Source organism: Ischnura elegans, unplaced genomic scaffold (genome assembly GCF_921293095.1).
Source record: "Ischnura elegans unplaced genomic scaffold, ioIscEleg1.1, whole genome shotgun sequence".
NCBI classification, from domain to species: Eukaryota; Metazoa; Arthropoda; class Insecta; order Odonata; family Coenagrionidae; genus Ischnura; species Ischnura elegans.
In genome coordinates this window covers 121,475-142,578 of record NW_025791724.1, presented here as the reverse complement: position 1 = coordinate 142,578, position 21,104 = coordinate 121,475, and the positions used below count along the sequence as shown (strand labels likewise).

Here is a 21,104-nt window from a genome sequence, read left to right as displayed (position 1 = left end):
GGGTCGAGAAATCGGCCGCTTCAGTTACTTTCGAACCCGGTCACTGTGGTTATCACCTCCGGGTGGTGCCTTTGCCCAAAGCGACACGCCCAGGTTGTCTCGGCCGCTACCCCAGGCACTAGAGTCTAACTCATTGCACGCCTGGGGGACACGGTCGGGTCCCCTCGTTAGGGTGTTAGGCCCCAAACAAGCCCTCCCTGTCCTCCCCAACGAGCCATCTGGCCGCCATGGAATCCATGGCGGCCCATGCAACCTCCGGCTCCACACCAGCAGCACCTCGGCCAACCGGCTCTCACACCAAGGCACCATTTGGCGGACATTCGACGCTCTACAGCGCCCGGATGGCAGCCCAGGACCTGCCCCATGGACAGGGCAACCAGATGCCACCATCGCACAAACCCTCCGACTCACGAGGCTCCGTAGAAACGGGGGAAACCTCAACGGCCCTCTTAAGGTCCTTATCATCGGCCCTCTTTAGGGCCTCAAACGCGGCAAACGCTTCCCAGGTGGAAGAAATGGACCACGATGAGTCCCTAGCATCATCCGGGTCATCAACGGCCCTCTTAAGGCCCTCGTCAACTCCATCAGGAGCATTTATCATGAAAAAAACCCGCAAAAGGGGGGCAAACTCGCCTCCAACCGTGCTTTCAAAGCACCCGGTGTCAACCTCAAACAGGTTCACGCCAATTCAGCCGCAGGAAGATGATAGGACAGCTCCAATCATCCCAGATACCGCCCCAGAAGCGAACGGAAAACCACAACGGGCACCTGCCCGGCGCCGACCACCGGCGATTATGATATATAGCATATCTAACTACAGAGAATCCATGGCCCTCATTAAGTCGGTCTGCAAAGGTGAATTCACGGCAGATATCAGAAAGAATTTCACCAGAATCCTAGTGGACACCCCAGAGGACCACGCCGCCGTAATGGCCTTGCTCAAAAAAGAGGAAGCTGAATCAAGCAGCTGGCCGTTGAGGGAAGACAAGCTAACTTCCTTCCTCATCAGGAATCTAGAAGCAGACTTCGACATTGAGTACCTACGGGAACTCTTCGAGGCAGAAGGGGTCCCAGTCACATCCCTCAGAACCATCCGTGCACGAAACGGAGAAAAGAAAGATCTACATCAGCTCACCGTCCGTCCCACTGAAGAGTGGCCGGCGAAGCGCATTGGCAAACTCAAGAAGGTTGGCTTCGTAAAATTCTATCTTAAGCCATACCAACACGACAGACCACAGATGTGTTTCAACTGTAACAGGTTCGGGCACTCAAGTACTTACTGCACAGCGACTCCACGATGCTGGAAATGCGCCGGAGATCATTATGGCACAAAATGCACCCTCGCCAAAGAGGAGCCAGCAACATGCTGTAACTGCAAGGGAAACCACCCGGCCATGTCACGGAAATGTCCCGTGTTTAAGAAGCACCTCGAGCGCATGCGCAAGCAACGAGGCCCACAACAAACCACCCAGGAACAACCCAAAGCTCCTCAACCCACTGAAATCGCTCCAACGGCCCCGCCACAAAAGACAGCAGCACAATTCCCCAGCCTTGGGCGTCAAAACCCATGGGGAACGGGATTACAAAATCCAACATCTCGCCCTAGAAACGCCCAGCGCCAACGACTGGACGTAAATATTCCGAACCAGGACCCAGCCCAACAGCCATCTGCCTCTGCAACTCCTCCGCCTCCAACGAACTATACTCCTGATCTGGACAACCTGGATCTTGGCTCCATCTTAAAACAACTGCTGGCGATCTCCTTACAGACGCAGCAACAATTACAGCTTCAGACGAGTCTCCTCACGAAGATGCTCGAAAAACTGGCGGCCCCTTCCGTTCCCTGAACGGAGAGCAACGCTGCCCCGCCTCATAGTAGCTCTGTGGAACGCAAATGGAGGTTTGCAATGGAAATCTGCAGAGCTACTAATATTTCTGAAAACTCACGCAGTAGACGTAGTCCTCGTCACAGAAACAAAACTACATCCATGGAAACACTGGCGCCTTCCAGGATACACCATCATCAGGAACGACAGAGAACCCAAACCACCAGAATATAACGCAGCAGGGGGAACGGCCGTTCTCCTTAAAGATGGCCTTAAAGGCAACGAAATCAGTCTCCAAGACACTGCTCCACTTGAAGTCACGGCTGTAAAACTTGACACGCCGTCCGGCCCCTTCCAAATTGCAGCGGTTTACCACAAACCTGGAAAAACCTTCCCTGCAGAAAGCTACGCAGCATTATTCCCAGACAACATGCCGGCACTGATAGGAGGTGACTTTAACGCAAAACACGGCTCCTGGCATTCTGTTTCCCCAAACCCAAGAGGAGACAAACTCCGAAAATGGCTAAATGTAAAGAAACTTCGGGCGCTTGGACCAAGGCAGCCGACGCACTACCACACAAATGGAACATCAGATGTCCTGGACATATTTCTACTTACGGAAACCAACATGTCCCTCTCCTGTCACACCACAACAGCTCTAGAAAGCGACCATCTCCCGGTCCTCCTCTATATCGGGCTGAGACCTACCCGGATGCCACCACCACTGCACAGAAGCTTCTGTAGAGCGGACTGGCCAGCCTACCGGCAACGCATTATCGACCTGCTACCACCATCAAAACCAGACCTGGGCGAACCCGATCAAGTAGACGAAGCAGTCTCCCTGATAACAACCGCAATAACTTCTGCCGCAAATACCTGCATTCCTCTCACCAGACATCAAGTCCCTGACTACCTCTCCCTGCCCACCAGCATAACAAAAGTCATCCACAAGAAAAACGCAGCCCGGAGACGTTTCCAAAAGCACCAAAACCCCGATACCAAACGCCTCTACCAAACCCTCAAAAGAAACGTTGCGGCAGAAGTTCGCGAATTCCGCCAGAAAGCCTGGAACAATAAACTTGCGTCCCTGAACCAAGAAGATGGCAGCATCTGGAAAATGGCCCGCTCCCTGCAGAGCAAACATGTCCGGACTCCACCTATAAAAACACCAAACGGCCAGGCCTGCAGCGATGCGGAAAAAGCCGAAGCAGCGGCAGACTATCTGGAGAACGCCTTCAAGCCAAACCCTCAAACACCCGACACAGCGGATCTCCAACTCCTCACGGAGCAGACTCCACATCCGCCAGCAACAGAAGAAAATCCGCCTAACATCTCCACTCAGGAAGTAATTGCGGTAATAAAATCACTGCCTTCAAAGAAGTCGCCAGGACCGGACGCCATTCGACACGAGCACCTAAAGCAACTTCCCATCGGAGCTGCATCTTTCCTAGCAATCATATTCTCCGCCTGCATCAAACTTGGCTACTTCCCAGCAGCATGGAAGAAGGCTAAAATCATATGCCTACCAAAACCAGGAAAGCCGCCCTCGAAAGTCGACAGCTATAGACCAATTTCTCTCCTAGACAATTTGGGAAAACTCCTAGAGAAATTAATGCTGCCACACTTGCTAAAATTCTTAGCAGACAAAAACATCTTGCCATCATTCCAATTTGGGTTCAGGAGGGATCACTCAACGCTCCATGCTCTACTCCACGCGACGAGCTTCATTTCCAGCGCCCTAAATTCCAAACAGGTGTGTGCGGCAGCATTTTTAGATGTGTCAAAAGCGTTTGACAAGGTTTGGCACAAAGGACTCATTTGGAAGCTTCAAAACCTCGGCTTCCCTGAATGGCAGCAACAACTCCTTCGCAGCTTTCTGGAATCCCGATCCTTCAGAGTCTCCTGGAGAGGAGAGCCATCATCTGAACGCACAATAGGAGCTGGTGTCCCACAGGGCTCCGTCCTGGCCCCACATCTGTACTCCGTCTACACATCCGACTTCCCCCGAGATCATGGATGGAACACCACCGTCAGCTTATACGCTGACGACACCGCCATCCTAAGCAAATCATATTCCATGACAGGCGCTGCTAAACGTCTCCAGACTGCACTCAAAACGGCTGAAAATTGGTGCAACAAGTGGCGCACTGCACTAAACGCGACAAAAACTCAAACAGTCCTATTTCGCGGAAGAAAACGGCCTGCCAAAGTCCCCGAGCTACGCCTCCTGAAACAAACTATCCCGTGGAAGACACACGCCTCATACCTAGGTGTCGAGCTCGAGGAAAAGCTCAGATACCACCGCCACGTCGCAAACATCCTGCAGAAGATACGCGCAGCACAAATCACACTCAGAACCCTACTGATTTCGGAGGACATCTACCTAAAAGACCGCCTCAGAATATATAGGGCAATATTCATACCCCGCCTACTCTACGCCTCACCCATATGGTCCGGCTCCATAACAAAGAGAGACAAACTCCAACTAGAAATTCGCATCCGCAAAATATTAAGAACCATCCTGAAGATCCCGCCCCGTTTAGGAAACGACTACCTGCACGAGATTGCTGTGGAGCAAACCCTGACTTCAAGGATGAGAGAAGAGGCACTCAAGTTCTACGAGAAAGCAGCCCACAGCACAGTCCCAATTATAAAAAGCTTATCAAACGACGTCCCACAATGGTGGGACACCTACAGGCGGCCAATTTCGGCAACGAACCTGGCCGAACACCAGCCCCCTACGAGAGATTAATTTTCCAAAGAAATTAATCACCAGCGCGGCAAGCCGCGTACAAACCAGCAGCAACGGCTGAGAGCCCGAAGGGCGGAAAGCTGAAACCCGTTCCAAGAGAGAACGGGCACATCCTCACTTGCGGTCCGCTTCAGTTACTTTCCCGACAGGAAAATGGCACGTACCAAGCAGACAGCCCGTAAGTCGACCGGAGGCAAAGCCCCCAGGAAGCAGCTGGCCACCAAGGCCGCTCGCAAGAGCGCGCCGGCCACCGGTGGAGTGAAGAAGCCCCACAGGTATCGCCCGGGTACCGTGGCCCTCCGAGAGATCAGGAGATACCAGAAGAGCACCGAGCTTCTGATCCGCAAGCTGCCCTTCCAGCGCCTGGTCCGTGAGATCGCCCAGGACTTCAAGACCGACCTCCGCTTCCAGAGCTCCGCCGTCATGGCTTTGCAGGAGGCGTCCGAGGCCTACCTCGTGGGTCTTTTCGAGGACACCAACCTGTGCGCCATCCACGCCAAGCGCGTCACCATCATGCCAAAGGACATCCAGCTGGCACGCCGTATCCGCGGAGAGCGCGCTTAGATCGTCGTCGCTGTCGACTTCTTGTCGGCACAAAAACAAAAGTCCTTTTCAGGACTAGACGTCATACAGACGATTGTTTCCCATTGCTTTCATCGACGAGAATGAAATAATATTTCATAAAGAAAAGCTGAAAGAGAATGAAAAAATAATAAAGTTGTAATTAATGATAATTATAATTAACTAATGAAAAATAGTATAGAAAAATACTGGAAGGTATGAATATAACTTATGAAAAGATGTTTTTTTGCAGATGGAGTGCTTGGCATCCTGGCAGTTTCCTGACGGAAAATGTTATCTTTACAGAATGGCAATTTAAATTTCATAAGTAACGGAAATTTCGAAGTTCTTTCAGAATAACAAAGTCAGGAGTACACTCAATCGTTTATCGAGTTACGACAATGTAGGCATCTCTCGAACTCAAAAAATGTCGTCAGGAGATGTTGCCATGCGCGACGATTGTTTTCCGCCAGCAGTTTTGTCACGGAAAATACTAATGCAACAATGACATTCGCCAAGATTTCATTGTTTTCAACAATCGACCGTCTTGGTTGCAAATATGTGAAACGCAAATACTTCATTCTTTTGAGCAATCAGGCTTTCTGCTGCAGCAGACGTCTCTTTCGAAACTTAGGTTCATAGGTAAATTTTTACTGCCAAAAAATTATCTGACAACCTTCAATGGAAGGTGCATTAATTTGACGTAAAATTAGCGGTTTTGTAGAAGGAATATTGTCCATCTACTCATTTCCTTCAATGGGTAAGGTTTGAAACTTTATTGGGTAAGGTGAAGGAGTTTGGAATTTTGTTTTAAGCATGGAAAATAGTCATCTGTATGACTTGATGGCCCTTAAGAGGGCCTAAATTGAACTTCGCGTACATCGAAGTTCGGTGAACCTGCGAGGTTCGGTCGCTCACTTCTTCTTGGGGGCGGCGGCGGCCTTCTTTGCTGCCGCGGGCTTGGGCTTGGTGGGCGTCTTCTTGGGCTTGGGCGCCTTGGGCTTGGTGGGCGCCTTCTTTGCCTTCGATGGGGACTTTGCTGCCTTCGCCGCTGGCTTGGCTGCTGCGGGCTTCTTCTTGGGCTTGTCTGCTTTCTTTGCCTTCTTCGCAGGAGGCGCGGACTTGGAGCGCTCCTTGGGCGCGGACCGCTTGGTGGCAGCCTTCTCCTTCTTCGCGGGCTTCGGCTTCTTGGCCGCGGCGGTCTTCTTGGCTGCGGTCTTCTTCGCCTTGGCTGCAGCGGGTGCAGCCTTGTCCTTCAGCGTGGTGGAGCTCAGCTTGAAGGACCCCGACGCTCCCTTGCCCTTGGTCTGCACGAGTGTGCCGGAGGTGACGGCGGACTTGAGGTACTTCTTGATGAAGGGGGAGAGCTTCTCGGCGTCGACCTTGTAGGAGGCGGCGATGTACTTCTTGATGGCCTGGAGGGAGGAGCCGCCGCGTTCCTTGAGGCTCTTGACGGCGTTGTTGACCATCTCGGAGGTCGGTGGATGCGAGGGCTTTGCGCGGGCCTTCTTGGAGGCGGCGCCCTTGCTGGCCTTCTTGGATGCTGCGGAGGCGGCGGGCAGGGGCTTGACGGCTGCGGTGCCGGACGGCTGGGCCGCCGGGGGCGCTGCTGCGGCTGCTGCGGTAGCGTCTGCCATGGTCTCGGACGAGAGGTATGAAGCGATGAAATTTTCGCGTTTCCCACCTTCGAGATATCGTACCATTTCGGAGCGCGTTCGCCGCTGTCGAACTTGTCGTCGGCGTTCTCCTTCGAATCTTTGTACTCGACTTCGTCTCGCACTTTATCGTTTCGGACGGCGCCGGCGGCTCCGACGTCGGCGTCCGATCTCGACGCGCGAGGCGACAGTCCCGGCCGCGCGCGGGCGGCCCGCCGTCGGCGACCGGAACGTCGCGGGCGCCGCGGCGCCCGAGCGAAATACGGCATGTCACCGGCGCGCCTTCCGACCCGATAATTAAAGTGTCGCCGTGGCGTCGCGGGTTCGCGTGGTCGATCGGCGACCTGCCTCGCCGTTTCTCTGAACCTTCCTGCGTGTGCCGGCACGCCGGCGCCGGTCTGGACGGCGCCCCGCGGACGGAGAACGATGGTCGGAAGATGTGCCTGTCGGACGGATCGGCGTCGTGTCGCGACGACTCGATCCGCGGTTGTGCATTCGTCTGTTGCACTTTTCGATCCGAGTTTGCGGCGATTTCGATCGACGATCGAGACGCCACTTCGGCGTCGCCGAAACGCGACTGTTTCCCTCGATCTCGCCTTTTCGCGACGCCGAAATCACTCTTTCCGCGTGCGACTGCGATCGTTCGCGCTGCCGCGAACCCGCGATCCCCGGGAGAAGCGGACGAATGTCCATAATTTTTGTTCTCGTGCCGTTATTCCACAAACGGCGGCACTCGATTATCGTTTCCCCTTTCCGGCGGGGGCTGAATGTCGCGAGAGTATTCCGATTGCGCCGCGAGTCGTGATATTCGAAGGAAATGGAATGACTCCGTTTGACGCTCCTACGGTTTTCGGTTCGCCCCGTTCGTTTCACTCCGTGCGCTTTCTGTGCCTATTCTGGGGGGGAATGTGGTGAATTTGATTCCTGGGCAGGGATTGCGAAAGGTTGGTGAAAAAAAAATTACGCCTCGACGGGAGGGATTGTCGAGTGAGGCTGGCTTTTCCATACTCGAGTCGCAGGATATTTCTGGTCTAGCGTGCGATTCTGGAAATTGATGACTGCGATTTTCTGTGTGTGAGAAGGCTGATTTTGAATGACTTTTGTGAAAATGAATTACCGTTCCCTACAACATTGTGACGACGTAGCGCGTTACACGTATTACTTAAATTACCACACGCCACTTCGGGATTGGAAATGATGTGTCTTTCCCGCAGGAACGTGTATTCGTGAATGCGGACGTGCAAGGGAAAAGATGTACTCTTCACATCGCCGATCGATAACTTTCCCTTTGTTAGTTTTTCGTACATTGTTCTGTGGATTAATTCCACTCTCTACGGTAACGTCCAAGTTTTAAACCTAACTTTGCTATTTCCTGAAACGTGGTATTTGTTGTTTCGGCATTCTTACAATTACCTCTTTTGGCAAATCAATTTTCCTTTGACTTACTTCGTTTGTCAATATTTCCGATGCATTTCACTGTCTGATTGCGGAATTACGAAGGAAAAGAGCGAGTACGACTTCGGAGTTATTCCTTTCGAACTTCACATATCCCTATTGCAATGCATGAAGTGACAATCTGCATGTTATGACGAAATGTCACACGCCTACGACGAATACATCGTGCGCTGTCGCAGTAGCCACGTATGTGGCATTAACGTAGCTATTATTCTGTCGAACTTTGTCTCCAAATAATTAATTGTCATTTTTCTGCACGTTTTAAAACGTGCCTCATGAAAATCCGACCGGAAGTGTGGTTTCCACGCTCACTTGTTGAGTTTAAACGGACACTTTGCAATGTGACGGGCACAGAGCATGGAACATTGTTGAAATTTTCAATTCCGTCGCACTGAAGGTCCACGATAATGTTTGTTTCAATTTATGTTAACGTTCTAAAACGTCTCCCGTCCAAATCCCTCTGTAATTATTGCTTTTTATGAATAATTTGGAGTATGGCATTGGAAATTTGTTTTTGTCAGCAACGGATTACAATATATTTCTTAAACCATGGAATCAGTCGCACTGACACTAGTCACGAATAATTGCCTTAATTTCCTTGTCGTTTTAAAACCGGTCCCATCAAAATTCACTGGTTTTTACTGTTCATATGACATAACGTTGATATTGAAAAATCAGCATTTGCTGTCAGACACATAATATGGGATATTTTTCAAAGTATTCATTCTGTGGCTACGGAACTCCGCTATAATGTTCTTTTTGAATACACCTAAGTTTTGAAACGTCTCCCGTCCAAATCCCACGGTAATTATGGTTTTTAGAAATAATTTTGAGTATGAAAATGGAAATTTGATTAACTCATTAGCAACTGTAACACATTTTTAAAACTATTTACTCCGTTGCACTGACACTTGTCACGAATATTTGTCTTAATTTTCTTGTCGTTTTAAAACCGGTCCCATCAAAATCCACTGGTTTTTACTGTTCATATGACATAATGCTGATATTGAAAATTCAGTCTTCGCTTACTTTCAACCCAAAAAATGGCGTATTTTGAAAGTATTCATTCAGAGACTATGATACTCCTCAATAATGTCTGTTTTCACTTTAAGAACGTTTTAAAATGTCTCCCATCAAAATCCCTCGGTAATTATGGTTTTTATAAATAATATTGAGTTTGACCCTAGGAATTTCATGTCGACAGCCAGGGAGTGTAACATATTAATTAAACCATTAATTCAATCGCACTGACACTCGTCACCGACAATTGCCTTATTTCTCCTATTGTTTTAAAACTTGTCCCACCAAAATCCGCTGGTTTTCACTGTTTATAGGACATAATGTTGTTATTCAATATTTAGCCTCTGCAATATTTCAGTCACTTCAACCGGAATATTTTTTAAACTAATTACTCTAACGCTACGAAACTCGACACTAACGTATGTTTTACTATTGTTAACGTTTTAAAACGCATCCCGTCAAAATCCCTCGGTAATTATGGTTTTTATGAATAATTTTGAGTATGACACATTTAATGTCATTATGTCATACACACATTGTAACATATTAATTCAACCATTCATTCAATCGCACTGACACTCGTCACCGACAATTGCCTTATTTCTCCTATTGTTTTAAAACTTGTCCCACCAAAATCCGCTGGTTTTCACTGTCTATAGGACATAATGTTGTTTTTCAATATTTAGCCTCTGCAATATTTCAGTCACTTCAACCGGAATATTTTTTAAACTAATTACTCTAACGCTACGAAACTCGACACTAACGTATGTTTTACTATTGTTAACGTTTTAAAACGCATCCCGTCAAAATCCCTCGGTAATTATGGTTTTTATGAATAATTTTGAGTATGACACATTTAATGTCATTTTGTCATACACACATTGTAACATATTAATTCAACCATTAATTCAATCGCACTGACACTCGTCACCGACAATTGCCTTATTTCTCCTATTGTTTTAAAACTTGTCCCACCAAAATCCGCTGGTTTTCACTGTCTATAGGACATAATGTTGTTTTTCAATATTTAGCCTCTGCAATATTTCAGTCACTTCAACCGGTATATTTTTTAAACTAATTACTCTAACGCTACGAAACTCGACACTAACGTATGTTTTACTATTGTTAACGTTTTAAAACGCATCCCGTCAAAATCCCTCGGTAATTATGGTTTTTATGAATAATTTTGAGTATGACACATTTAATGTCATTTTGTCATACACACATTGTAACATATTAATTCAACCATTAATTCAATCGCACTGACACTCGTCACCGACAATTGCCTTATCTCTCCTATTGTTTTAAAACTTGTCCCACCAAAATCCGCTGGTTTTCACTGTTTATAGGACATAACGTTGTTATTGAATATTTAGCCTCTGCAATATTTTAGTCACTTCAACCGGAATATTTTTCAAACTAATTATTCTAACGCTACGAAACTCGACACTAACGTATGTTTTATTATTGTTAACGTTTTAAAACGCATCCCGTCAAAATCCCTCGGTAATTATGGTTTTTATGAATAATTTTGAGTGTGACACATTTAATGTCATTTTGTCATACACACATTGTAACATATTAATTAAACCATTGACTCAATCGCACTGACACTCGTCACCAACAATTGCCTTATCTCTCCTATTGTTTTAAAACTTGTCCCACCAAAATCCGCTGGTTTTCACTGTTTATAGGACATAATGTTGTTATTCAATATTTAGCCTCTGCAATATTTCAGTCACTTCAACCGGAATATTTTTTAAACTAATTACTCTAACGCTACGAAACTCGACACTAACGTATGTTTTACTATTGTTAACGTTTTAAAACGCATCCCGTCAAAATCCCTCGGTAATTATGGTTTTTATGAATAATTTTGAGTATGACACATTTAATGTCATTATGTCATACACACATTGTAACATATTAATTCAACCATTCATTCAATCGCACTGACACACGTCACCGACAATTGCCTTATTTCTCCTATTGTTTTAAAACTTGTCCCACCATAATCCGCTGGTTTTCACTGTCTATAGGACATAATGTTGTTTTTCAATATTTAGCCTCTGCAATATTTCAGTCACTTCAACCGGTATATTTTTTAAACTAATTACTCTAACGCTACGAAACTCGACACTAACGTATGTTTTACTATTGTTAACGTTTTAAAACGCATCCCGTCAAAATCCCTCGGTAATTATGGTTTTTATGAATAATTTTGAGTATGACACATTTAATGTCATTATGTCATACACACATTGTAACATATTAATTCAACCATTCATTCAATCGCACTGACACTCGTCACCGACAATTGCCTTATCTCTCCTATTGTTTTAAAACTTGTCCCACCAAAATCCGCTGGTTTTCACTGTCTATAGGACATAATGTTGTTTTTCAATATTTAGCCTCTGCAATATTTCAGTCACTTCAACCGGAATATTTTTCAAACTAATTATTCTAACGCTACGAAACTCGACACTAACGTATGTTTTATTATTGTTAACGTTTTAAAACGCATCGCGTCAAAATCCCTCGGTAATTATGGTTTTTATGAATAATTTTGAGTGTGACACATTTAATGTCATTTTGTCATACACACATTGTAACATATTAATTAAACCATTGACTCAATCGCACTGACACTCGTCACCAACAATTGCCTTATCTCTCCTATTGTTTTAAAACTTGTCCCACCAAAATCCGCTGGTTTTCACTGTTTATAGGACATAATGTTGTTATTCAATATTTAGCCTCTGCAATATTTCAGTCACTTCAACCGGAATATTTTTTAAACTAATTACTCTAACGCTACGAAACTCGACACTAACGTATGTTTTACTATTGTTAACGTTTTAAAACGCATCACGTCAAAATCCCTCGGTAATTATGGTTTTTATGAATAATTTTGAGTATGACACATTTAATGTCATTATGTCATACACACATTGTAACATATTAATTCAACCATTCATTCAATCGCACTGACACACGTCACCGACAATTGCCTTATCTCTCCTATTGTTTTAAAACTTGTCCCACCAAAATCCGCTGGTTTTCACTGTCTATAGGACATAATGTTGTTTTTCAATATTTAGCCTCTGCAATATTTCAGTCACTTCAACCGGTATATTTTTTAAACTAATTACTCTAACGCTACGAAACTCGACACTAACGTATGTTTTACTATTGTTAACGTTTTAAAACGCATCCCGTCAAAATCCCTCGGTAATTATGGTTTTTATGAATAATTTTGAGTATGACACATTTAATGTCATTATGTCATACACACATTGTAACATATTAATTCAACCATTCATTCAATCGCACTGACACTCGTCACCGACAATTGCCTTATCTCTCCTATTGTTTTAAAACTTGTCCCACCAAAATCCGCTGGTTTTCACTGTCTATAGGACATAATGTTGTTTTTCAATATTTAGCCTCTGCAATATTTCAGTCACTTCAACCGGAATATTTTTTAAACTAATTACTCTAACGCTACGAAACTCGACACTAACGTATGTTTTACTATTGTTAACGTTTTAAAACGCATCCCGTCAAAATCCCTCGGTAATTATGGTTTTTATGAATAATTTTGAGTATGACACATTTAATGTCATTATGTCAAACACACATTGTAACATATTAATTCAACCATTAATTCAATCGCACTGACACTCGTCACCGACAATTGCCTTATTTCTCCTATTGTTTTAAAACTTGTCCCACCAAAATCCGCTGGTTTTCACTGTCTATAGGACATAATGTTGTTTTTCAATATTTAGCCTCTGCAATATTTCAGTCACTTCAACCGGTATATTTTTTAAACTAATTATTCTAACGCTACGAAACTCGACACTAACGTATGTTTTACTATTGTGAACGTTTTAAAATGCATCCCGTCAAAATCCCTCGGTAATTATGGTTTTTATGAATAATTTTGAGTGTGACACATTTAATGTCATTTTGTCATACACACAATGTAACATATCAATTAAACCATTGACTCAATCGCACTGACACTCGTCACCAACAATTGCCTTATTTCTTCTATTGTTTTAAAACTTGTCCCACCAAAATCCGCTGGTTTTCACTGTTTATAGGACATAATGTTGTTATTCAATATTTATCCTCTGCAATTTTTCAGGCACTTCTACTGGAATATTTTTAAAACTAATTATTCTAACGATACGAAACTCGACACTAACGTATGTTTTACTATTGTTAACGTTTTAAAACGCATCCCGTCAAAATCCCTCGGTAATTATGGTTTTTATGAATAATTTTGAGTGTGACACATTTAATGTCATTTTGTCATTCACACATTGTAACATATTAATTAAACCATTGACTCAATCGCACTGACACTCGTCACCGACAATTGCCTTATCTCTCCTATTGTTTTAAAACTTGTCCCACCAAAATCCGCTGGTTTTCACTGTCTATAGGACATAATGTTGTTTTTCAATATTTAGCCTCTGCAATATTTCAGTCACTTCAACCGGAATATTTTTTAACTAATTATTCTAACGCTACGAAACTCGACACTAACGTATGTTTTACTATTGTTAACGTTTTAAAACGCATCCCGTCAAAATCCCTCGGTAATTATGGTTTTTATGAATAATTTTGAGTATGACACATTTAATGTCATTATGTCATACACACATTGTAACATATTAATTCAACCATTGATTCAATCGCACTGACACTCGTCACCGACAATTGCCTTATTTCTCCTATTGTTTTAAAACTTGTCCCACCAAAATCCGCTGGTTTTCACTGTTTATAGGACATAATGTTGTTATTCATTATTTAGCCTGTGCAATATTTCAGTCACTTCAACTGGAATATTTTTTAAACTAATTACTCTAACGCTACGAAACTCGACACTAACGTATGTTTTACTATTGTTAACGTTTTAAAACGCATCCCGTCAAAATCCCTCGGTAATTATGGTTTTTATGAATAATTTTGAGTATGACACATTTAATGTCATTATGTCATACACACATTGTAACATATTAATTCAACCATTGATTCAATCGCACTGACACTCGTCACCGACAATTGCCTTATCTCTCCTATTGTTTTAAAACTTGTCCCACCAGAATCCGCTGGTTTTCACTGTCTATAGGACATAATGTTGTTATTCAATATTTAGCCTCTGCAATATTTCAGTCACTTCAACCGGAATATTTTTTAAACTAATTACTCTAACGCTACGAAACTCGACACTAATGTATGTTTTACTATTGTTAACGTTTTAGAACGCATCCCGTCAGAATCCCTCGGTAATTATGGTTTTTATGAATAATTTTGAATATCACAATTGGAATTTCATTTACTCAGCCACACAAATGTCTGCCGTTCCCTTATCAAAACTATGTTCTTTCACGGATTAACACCAGTTCACTTTTAAAACGAAGGAAGAGTTAATGCACGTATTCCTGACGAGTTTCATTGCACGACTCATTACAATTTTATTTATATCACATATTATGTAATCTCCAAGCCCTGATGCCACAACTGCACATATCAACATTCCCCCAATCATCATTCTATTCCCAAACTATCGCCATGGACTAACGCTTCCATTGATACACTTCCTAAAACGCATACTCCAGTCAAGTTTTACAATTTCCGAACATCAAATAGCAATGTTATTCTGCATAATGCCCCGACAATTAAGACTTGTTTTCAAATTGCAAACTTCACCTATCATGATATCTCTCCTTGGGTATCGATTTCCATCACATACCTTTTCAAATGCTAAGAAAGGTAAACCACTTATTCCTGACCAGTTTAATTGCATAAAACAAACTAATTTCCATAATGACACAGTTTGTGTACTCTCGAAGCGTTGACAACATAACAGCTCATTCCAACATTTAACCATGAAAATTATATTTCCCTAACGACGCCCAGCCTTTAACTAATAACATGATCAGTAATTTATGGAAAGAATTAATGTATGAATTCACTGCATTACGCCCCACATTTCCCTATCGTTTGCCTTTCTTATCAGCAAACTCCTACACATCGGCCAACTTCAGCCTGAACAAACAAATGATGTATTGGTTGTATTTGCAATGCAACGACATAATTACCACATTCACATGAAAGTATGCACTACCAATTTCTTCGCGTTAACACATTTTCTCAGTCACACGCAATAACGGATTTATTTTCCGAATTTTTCCTCTGTCGCCTTCCAACACTTCACTTTGCGCCGCCTTTCTTCTACCATACATTTCACAAACACGGGGACAACATCGACACGGGGACTTCACTTGCACATTAGGGAACACTTGTCACAGTGTTTGCGACGAGTACCACTTCCACATTGCGTTTTAATACCTACAATTTTTACTCAAATTCCGTGAGGTTCTTGCGTGATGCAAGAATCCTAGCCGATAGTTCCGCAACTGCCACTAGGGCGCACCACCTCCCGAGACACGGTTCCGTGAAACGGCAGGCGATGAGTCCAGCATACGATACAATGTATTATACCATCCGAGAATGCCACGTTTAACCAAGAAATGTAACTAATTCCACGTCAATGAGTGCTGCGCTGTCATTACCCGTACGCCTGTGTTGTTGATTCTCGTCTTGCCTCGTTGCCAAGGTAATGGCGTATTGTTGATCGAGCATCGAAATTTCGTGCTTTCGCGAAAACGTACCGTGGGATGGTTAGGGAGATGTACCGTTGAACATCGATGGTATGATAACAATCTTCAAACCTTATCTTTTCTGAAAATGACCGTTATTAATTACTTGGGTAGTTTAAACTATTTCTAATAATTCAATGAAAAACCCTCTGCACGCCATCTCCCAATGGACACCGGGAAGCGGAAGCCGATTTCCATGCCTTTAGAGTATGTAATCCCGCTGTGATAACCGAGGATCGAAGGAAAATGTCGCGTGGCATGCAAATTAAAATTATTCCCAAACCTATTTCTCTCATTCACCACATATCGGAATCAACGAAACTCTCGCATTAGGGAATAAATTCCGAGGAAGTGATTGCAGTAATGACTGAAAATGGATTTTTCCCAAAGCCTTTCCTCTCCAACGCTACATTAATGTCACTCTTGAAACACGCGAATAAAATATGTAGAAAATATTTCACATAGTGACATTTCTTTCTCAAAAGAAATTTTCGCGGCATATTCCTGCTCTGCATTGCTCGCGGTAGGTGATTGAAAATATTTTTTTTAAACAAGTTGAAGAATAAAAGTAATGCCAACAGCACCCGGTATTCCCAGGCGGTCACCCGTCCAAGTACTATCCGGGCCCTACGTAGTTTAACTTCGGTGATCGAACGAGAACCGGTGAATTGTACGTGGTGTGGCCGTTGGCGAGTACATGACCGAATCCTCAAAAAGTTATCATGACTTGAGAATCGAAGGAAGATCTGGTTTCTTCGCGGTTGTATCTGCTTTTGTTTCTGTTGAATAGTTACCATTTCCAGACAACAGTCCCTTTATGCTTAAGCAATTCTCAATTCCGTTATATCTTTTGGTCCATCTTTGAAAATGTGTTTATGAAAAATGTCTTTCGTAATGGTGTGCTTGTTGGTGTAATGGCGATTCGTTTCAGCTTTAATCCATTGGTAAATGTCGCCTGTTGTTGTTTCGACTGTTTAATGATCGATGTAACGCAAGGGATGCATTTACTTCTTCAAAGAAATTTTCTGGCAAAAGATGATTATGTAATGCGTAACGAGGGAATTAATTTGAGAAAGATAATTCTTGTCGTTCCAATTTCTTCATCTACATTTTCCGGACTTGACGGTGTTATGCTCTTTGTTGGTTAAGCAATGTGTAAAAAATCGTTTTCACCATTCTTGGAACAAAAAATGTTTTTCCCTACATTCATACATTTTTCTTTATGTCATTTATCTATCTCCCAATGCCAACACACTGCCACGGAGACAGGAATTCGTGGTTTTACTCCGAGTTATATTACGGAATAGGAAATTATTATCCTTCCTCGCTTATCGCGCTTCACTCTTTTTCCCAATTGCGATTATGAGGTGGCATTACTGCCCCTGTGATGCGAACCGATTTCGTAACATTTACGTGGAGGAATGACGAACGATAGTGCGCCCCTTCAAAAAAACTGTCCGTTGGCAGGGAGCCGACCTCGATTCAAAGTTCTCCCCTACCGACACTTGCTTACGTCACACGCTGCCGCTTCTCGGTCGGGGAGACGTACCTTCCCCCACCACCATTTCCGACCGTGGGAACAAGAGTCCCCTTCATGTTCCCATACAGGCGGGCGACTGGCATTTGCTTTCGTGAAACGTATGCCCGACGGAAATATTTCCAACCCTAAAATTTCACTTGCGCTATGGAAACACTTCATTGGACGTGTACACCGATCATTGATTGATAAATTCCTCGACATGACTATTGCGTGAAAGTAATGAAAGTGTACTGTTGACGAAGGAACGGTATACATTGAGCGTTTTTTCTTTTTTTCAAGTATTACACGTTATCTCGAAGCCTTGCAAAACCCTACTTCCATTAATGGCAGTCGATTACCTTTCCAACATTTTTAATGGTGCTATGCCATGAAAGTATGTGTTGCTGTCATTGGAGTGATTATCCCCGCCTGCAAGTCTTTCGATACGGCAGGTATTGAATGATGCCATGAATAGAAAACACTTACTCACTTTTTACGTCGACGGGAAACAAACGAAGGAGGCCATTGCGTCTTTTGAAAAATTCGCCCGTTGGAACTTCTTTTTTTCTTCCCGGCGTCCCCTGCCCCACTCGCTGCGTTTAGGTTCGTGGTGGGGGAACCCGTCCCCCACCACCCGGATCCAAGCGTGGGAACTACCCCACACACGGGTTCCCAGGAAAGTTGTCTTCGTTGACCCAAGAATTTCCCCACCCCCGGATTCTTTCCACGTGGCGGTACTTCGCACGAAGAGAGAGTGCGTTACATAAAATTTGTGGACGAATAAAACTTTGAAACGGTATGGAGGGAAATGTTTATAACTGACTGCACGAAATGGATTACGTCGCACTGGTTTTTTCTGAAACAGTCTTCATCAATGAATTAGAGAATGAGGGATACAAATACATCTTCCACTAAGGACGCTGAATAATCTGATTCGCCAAGTAATACTTTCCAACTGCAACGAAAGAAAATGCTCGTGACGAGGGAGCATAATTTTAGACGATTCCGGCATTTAACGCGACTCCGGTGTGTATGGAAAAGGTGTTTGCGATATTCCGTGTCCACCACGGCTAAAAATTTATTTCAAAGTCACGGGGGACTGCATTGGGAATGATGCATCACATTTTAGAATTTTCTTTCATTCCCGTGATTTAATGAAGGGGAAAATAGGCGCTCTGGGATTTTCTCACCCGCGCGGTTACCCGAAGGAATGTTTCTTATTTCAGTAGCCGCCTTTCCGTCGGCCGATGTGCGCAGAGAAAGACTGTGAATCGCCGGGAGAAGCACGCCGCACCATCTAGCGGCGGCGGCGGAACCATACTCAGACAGTTCGCAGCCAAGTGCGAAATAGGCGACCAGCTTGTTATTAGTTAATTTATGGTATATTAATACGAGACGCAGTCATTCACTAGTAACCGAAGAAGGGGAGAATATCAATAACATTCTCGCTTTTTCTGCATTTCCCTTGCAAACCATTCCTAATTAACATGCTGAAGTAACACAATGGCAAGAATGGTTTCCAATGCGGTGCACGAAAAAAAATTATGTTAGAATTATGGAGTTATGACTAAATTTATCAAAGTTTTCGGTTCACGAGGGACATCAAAATATTTGGTAGAAATCAGCAAAGGATTTGGGTAAAGTGTATGAAATTGGATTGCTATTTGTCAACTTACAGGCCACAGAATTTTTTTTCCCGTGTCTTATATGTCTTCGGGAGGCAATTTATATTAAGCAGACAACATTCCCCTATTAATAAAAATTAGCAGTACTTGCAAGAAGTGGCATTTTTGATAAGCGAATTCCATGATTTTCCACCGTTGGTTGCTATGTTACGTCGCACGTAACGTTGAAAGAATTAGCGATGCAAAGTTTCCATTATTTGCTGTACTCGCGTTACGTCTTGCATTGAAATGTTTATGTGTAGCAAACAGCCAACAGGAAACCAAATAACTTCGTTACTAAGGGTAACTATATCGTTCAGCGCTCAAGCGAAACTGCTCAATGTCACGAAAAGCTTTCCAAATAATTGAGTTATGCTTTGAAAATCATTGTGGAAGAGACGAGTGTGTTCATTAACATATACTCAAGGCAGAAGGCACGGAAATTTATTGCTACGGATTAAGTCGTTCCGTGCGTTTTAATACAGTGTAGAGAAATGTGGATTGCCTACTCATGAGATATTAATTAATCGGTTCTCTCCCTTTACTGACTAAATGTACGGCTATACTCCGAAAATCTGCGAACTTTTCTCGTGTACTGCGAATATGTACAACTATGGGAGTTCGGTTTAAGGATAAGTCGTTGACACTGGCAGACAGTGACGATATCACTTATTGAGAAGAGGAAGGATATTTGACGTATGTAGGGTGCAATCGAGGAAGGAAAGTAGACCTGACTACTCACGAGGAATAATTAATTCGCATAAGGAAATTCTTCGATCGCTCGCGAAAGGATGTAATTTCCGCTTCACTCCGATGGCAAAGAGACTGGAGAACGATTGTCATTCACCGTGGCATGCAAAAATGTAGTAAGAACTTACGGTACCGTTAGGGAAAATGTAAAATTGAATCGTGGACAACTGCGGGCAGCAACTCGGGCACGAAACATTTTCAGAGTAGGAAGGAACGGTGACAAACAGTTAAATCGCTCACTGCATTCGTCGCGGAATCGATATGCTAATGAAATGGTCCGGTATTTACGGCTAATCAATGAATCACTTCTAATCACCTAACCTAAGGTATAACCGAGCCGAGTTCTTTCCCCGCTTATCCGTGTTATCGCGACGAGCACCTACGTCCGAGATGTTCTCTGCCTCGCGGCCCCCTGCCCTGCACCCGCGATGCCGAGAATCGTCAGCCGCACGGAGTGTATTCCTGCCTGGAGTCGAAGCGGTCCGCTCCCTCCGAACGCCGAAATGAAATGCAAATCGCGGGCGGAGGAAAGACACCGCTTGACAGTCGTCACTTCACTGGCAGATGATCATTTACGAGGCGGTCGTGTTCCGATCATGTACGTTTAAACGATACTGTGTTTGATGAATGGATTATTTACATATATTCCGTGCTTCGCGTCGTTGGAATACAGTGCGGTGTTTCATTGTTGTAAATGACAACATTTGTTTTTCCGCATTTCACGACAATTGACCGCGGATGAGTCGATAAATCATTCATCGTGGCTAGCGTTCGCATATTTGCGCCGAGTCGCAATCCGGGATAGAAATCCCACCGAGAGACGATATTTCAAATTCCGCTCTGGACGTCCACGGCGAGCGACTGCGAAAAGGCCTCCCGCGCCATCTGTCGGCGGATTCTGAATTACTACTCGATCAGCGGTAGCTGTCGTGAGAAGACGACGCGAATAATTATTATCAGTTATAATTAGTCCATGTTTATCAGTGGTTAATCACATAACGCCGGTTATGTAGTGTTCTTTGTGACGCACAGCAAACGCGAGGAAATGAGTGAAAGTGTCTGTGTCGATGGATGTATAGGAAAAGTGAGTGAAATGCACGAGAATCAATAGTGTGATGAAAACAGCGATTCTGATAGCCGTGCAGGTGAATACTGTGATCCACAACCAGCGAGCCGAGTAAGTACGCTATTACTTATTTAAACACTTTTCACGCTCGTATTCGTT

General features: G+C 44.0%; 1 protein-coding gene and 1 non-coding gene across 2 annotated transcripts; both read right to left on the bottom strand.

Annotated features, from left to right (window-relative positions):
• Positions 1-5,982: 5,982 nt before the first annotated feature.
• On the bottom strand, positions 5,983-8,679 carry LOC124173611 (late histone H1-like). The gene has a single exon (XM_046553032.1). The coding sequence runs from the start codon at positions 6,840-6,842 to the stop codon at positions 6,054-6,056; it is 789 nt and encodes a 262-aa protein (XP_046408988.1). The 5' UTR covers positions 6,843-8,679; the 3' UTR covers positions 5,983-6,053.
• A 7,839-nt stretch (positions 8,680-16,518) lies between these two features.
• On the bottom strand, positions 16,519-16,637 carry LOC124173648. The gene has a single exon (XR_006868682.1). It is a non-coding gene; the product is annotated as a 5S ribosomal RNA (ribosomal RNA).
• Positions 16,638-21,104: the final 4,467 nt, after the last annotated feature.

Excerpts from the sequence above, each read along its gene's own strand:
- LOC124173611 (XM_046553032.1), bottom strand. The coding sequence starts at position 6,842 with ATGGTACGATATCTCGAAGGTGGGAAACGCGAAAATTTCATCGCTTCA.